The sequence below is a fragment of the Lactuca saligna genome, chromosome 6, assembly GCF_052625555.1.
Source record: "Lactuca saligna cultivar CGN05327 chromosome 6, ASM5262555v1, whole genome shotgun sequence".
Classification (NCBI taxonomy): domain Eukaryota; kingdom Viridiplantae; phylum Streptophyta; class Magnoliopsida; order Asterales; family Asteraceae; genus Lactuca; species Lactuca saligna.
In genome coordinates, this window is record NC_136422.1 from 167,288,588 (window position 1) to 167,292,777 (window position 4,190).

The window sequence follows — 4,190 nt, forward strand, 5'->3', positions numbered from 1 at the left end:
ACAAGTTACACAAACACATTTTAGAATCATCTCTTAGATTAAAATGGATTGAAAACACATAATCAATTAACTTATCTATTAATCTAAGCAACTCATATGAACAAAAATAATTCACATCAATGTTTTTCATGTAATTAGCATAACTTTTAAACTAACACAAAACATGAATCTATTGACAATTATCTTTGAAATTGGATTAGCATGAACATTACCACATACAAAAACAAGTTTATAAGTCCAAAAACATCTTAGGGTAATGTTCCTAATCCATTTCTAACCAAAAAAAACTCGAAAATATGTTGTCTAGGGCTCCTACTCGTCGAGTGTATCAACCTACTCGACGAGTAGGATGATTTTCTTCATGGACTCGGCGAATTCATCAGTGGACTCGACGAGTCCAGTGCCCAAAAACCAGAAAATCGATTTTTTTTCATCATTTTTCAACAATTTGCATCAAGTATAATTGAAAACAAGCCTAGGCTCTAATACCACTGTTGGGTTTTGAGCATTCTAACACTCCTAAGTGTACATGCAACCCTAAATACCTTGGATCTATGTTTTCTCTATTATACATGCAAATATGAACTTTCCAAGGTATTCATCCTAACTAGCATAATAACATTGATTCATGTGAATATATCAAGTTAGAATTACATACCTCTTTGATGTAGAATGTCTTCATGAAGCTTGAGTGCCTAGTGCCCCAACTGAGACACCTCAAATGGTTCACACAACACCAAATACACTTGGAATAGATTAGAGAGAAATCCACACTTCATAAAAATCGACTAGCCCTTTCACTCACACATAGTGGCCGATTTTTCCAAGAATAAGATCTTTATATAGTGTCACAATTAGGGTAAACCCTAATTGTCATGGCTTTCCATTTCCTTGGATCTATGGGTTCAAATACACCATGGAGCATCCTATGGGTTTTAGCCAAACTTGATAATCCATGGAGTCTTATCCCACTATAAAAGTATGGATGATTTACACAATCAACCCATATATTTAATTAGTCTTCTTTTGATCACTTAATTAATTCCAGATTAATTCTTGATCAATACTAATTAAATAATCTTATTAATATATTAGAACTTATAATATATTAACCAACCTTAAGTGTTATTTCTCTCATTTTAGTCTATCCAAATACATGATGCCATGCAACCCAAATGGACCATGTCGGGTCGTGTCAAGTCTTACCAATTATAGTTACGGACTTAGACATTAATCCAACAATACATGCCCCAGCTTCAACATCGGAAGTTGTCCATAAGTCCTTTCAATGTGATATTTTTGGTATTTTGGTTTTATTTGTGAGAAAAAAAATGAATAAAACTAAACACAAAATAAAATATTTTTGATCATTTTGATTTTTCTGAAAACTTACAATAAAAACAAAAAAGAAAATACTTTTGGATTTTATGAATTTTCTAAAAAGAAATAAAAATAGAAAAGAAAAGAGTTTTAGATTTTATGAAAAGAAAAAAAACCATAAAATTAATTGAGAAAAGAGATATATAGTGTACAAAAATTATAAAACCAAAATTTCACCTTTGGAGTGATGAAGCGATATGGACCGAGCGTTCGGTTCATTTCACTTTACGAAAAGTCTGGAACCGAAATAGACCGACGTTCACTCTATTTCGCTTGTCTAATTTTAATGAGGCTAACATGGTTTTGGTACTGATTCAGCTTCCATCATTCCTAAGCCTTGGAGTATTTTATTACAAAATTGCTTCAGGTAAGGATTTCGTGAAAATGTCAACTAATTGATCAGCAGATCGAATAAAGTGGATTTCAACGTTACCATTTTCTACATGATCCTTGATGAAGTGGTATCTCAGTGCTATATGTTTCGTTTTTGAGTTGTGACATATCCGAATAGCGCTTTCTGAATCACAATAGAGGGGAATTTTCTTCATGTTTATGTGATAGTCTATAATTTGACTTTGTATCCATATGACCTGTGAAGTGCAAGATGTTGCGGCGATGTATTCAGTTTTGGCCGTAGAAAGAGACACGCATGTTTGTTTCATGGATTGCCAGCTAACAAGTTTTCCATCAAGGAATTGACACCCGTCAGTGGTGCTGTTTCGGTATAGACCACATCCTCCCATATCAACATCAGACAATGCTTGAACAAAGAAGCCAATTTTTACTGGGTACCAAAGACCGAGAGACGAGGTTAACTTCAAATACCTAAAGATATTTTTGACAACCACCATATGAGGTTCATGTGGATTAGCTTGGAACCTGGCATAATAGCAAACAGAAAACATAATATCTGGTCTACTAGCTATTAGATATATTAGAGACCCTATCATCTGATGATAGAGTGTCATATCAGCAACTGGTTTCTCCAGAGATGGTGTAAACTTCGTTCCGGATGCCATTGGAACCTTTACTTTAGAATCTCCCATCATACCAAACTTCGTCAGTAGAGTCTTTGTGTAAGCCTCCTAATTAATGAATATGCCTTCAGGTCCCTGTCATATGTTCAGTCTAAGGAAAAAGTTAATCGGACCCATTGAGCTCATCTCAAACTTAGTCTCCATTAACTTCCGGAATTTAGCCGTTAACCTAGGATTCATAGAACCGAATATGATGTCATCAACATAAATTTGGACGATCATTAGGTGTTCACCCACTTTCTTGCATAAGAAGGTTAGATCAACCGAACCTTGTTTGAATTTTGACATTTTAAGAGAGCGAGTTAGTGTTTCATACCAAGCTCTCGGGGCTTGCTTTAGACCGTAGATCGCCTTGTCTAGAATATAGCAATGATCAGGATACTACTCGTTCACAAATCCAATTGGTTGCTCAACGTACATTATCTCCTCTAGTTCTCCATTCAAGAACACACACTTGACATCCATTTAAAAAATTTTGAAATTCTTGTGAGCAGCGTATGCCAGAAAGATCCGAACTGATTCTAACCTTGCAATAAGAGCAAAGGTTTCTTCAGTTTATCCCTTCTATCAAAAAATATCCCTTAACTACTAGACTTTCCTTGTTGTGTATCATGTTCCCTTCTTTGTCCATCTTGTTCCGGAATACCCTTTTTAAACTAACCACAGATTCATCCTTTGGTGTGGGAATCAGTCTCTAGACATGATTTCGCTCGAACTCATTTAGCTCGTCTTGCATTGCCTATACCCAATCAAAGTGATCAAGTGCAGAATTGACTTTTTTTTAGCTCAATCTTGGAAACAAACAAATTAAACATACATAATTCTACTTAAGAGAATAAAGCAGTTTGCTTCACTTTCAGTTGAGATCGTGTAAGATCTCCCTCATGTGATTTACCAATTACTCGAGTTTTTGGATGATCTCGTGTCTACTTTGTGAGTGGAGGGAAACTCAGATCATAAACTGGATCCAATTCAACATTTATTTCTTCGTCAAATTCTGAATGAGTGTCGTCATCATTCGTACTACTATTCTCCCCATCGAATGATGAAACAATTTCAACATCGGGGTCAGAATTCTCCCACTCGATTGGACTTTCATGGTTCTTTGTTGGAGATGGGTTCTCCCCATAGAAAGGTAAATGAGATTATTTTGGTGAGGATGAACCCTCCTACTAGAATGTGGTGCGGTCATTTGTGGGTTCGCTTGGACCTTGAGGTTCGCTAGAATCTTGAGATTCGCTTTCCATAGCTTTTGCAGCTTCGTTGATTATCTTCTTCAGGTTGTCAACCTTCTTATCAGCCGATTTCGCTTTAGAGAGAATTTCATTCACTGGTTCATGAAAGAGCAACATGTACTCTTCAAACAGATTTGATATAGGAGCTCTGACGTGACCTGTTTGTGGAAAGATCTCCTCCTGTGGACTTTCACTGGATTGAAGTTTCTTCACGTAATTGTCATCAAAAGTGACATAATAGGCTTCTTCTATCTTCTTTGAGATTTCTAACCACCTTTTGCAGTTGAAGCTCCACTTTCTTTATAAAGTTTTTGAGCTTTGGAGACGCCTCTGATTTCTGTTCAAGAAATAAAACCTAGGTGAAACGTGAAAAATCATCAACAATTACAATAATGTACTTACTACCACCAATACTTTCTATGGCCAATGGACCGCATAGACCAATGTGTAAAATTTCAAGAGGTTTGATGATCTTTGTGTTAACATGTGTGGGATGACTCTTCTGGATTTGCTTTCCCATTTCACATGCAGTGCATAA

At 35.9% G+C, this 4,190-nt stretch overlaps 1 protein-coding gene across 1 annotated transcript; it reads right to left on the minus strand.

Annotated features, from left to right (window-relative positions):
• Nucleotides 1-1,730: 1,730 nt before the first annotated feature.
• On the minus strand, nucleotides 1,731-2,399 carry LOC145003107 (secreted RxLR effector protein 161-like). The gene has a single exon (XM_078962251.1). The coding sequence runs from the start codon at nucleotides 2,397-2,399 to the stop codon at nucleotides 1,731-1,733; it is 669 nt and encodes a 222-aa protein (XP_078818377.1).
• Between the last annotated feature and the right edge of the window lie 1,791 nt (nucleotides 2,400-4,190).

Coding starts and splice junctions, on each gene's coding strand:
- LOC145003107 (XM_078962251.1), bottom strand. CDS start 2,399: ATGGCATCCGGAACGAAGTTTACACCATCTCTGGAGAAACCAGTTGCT.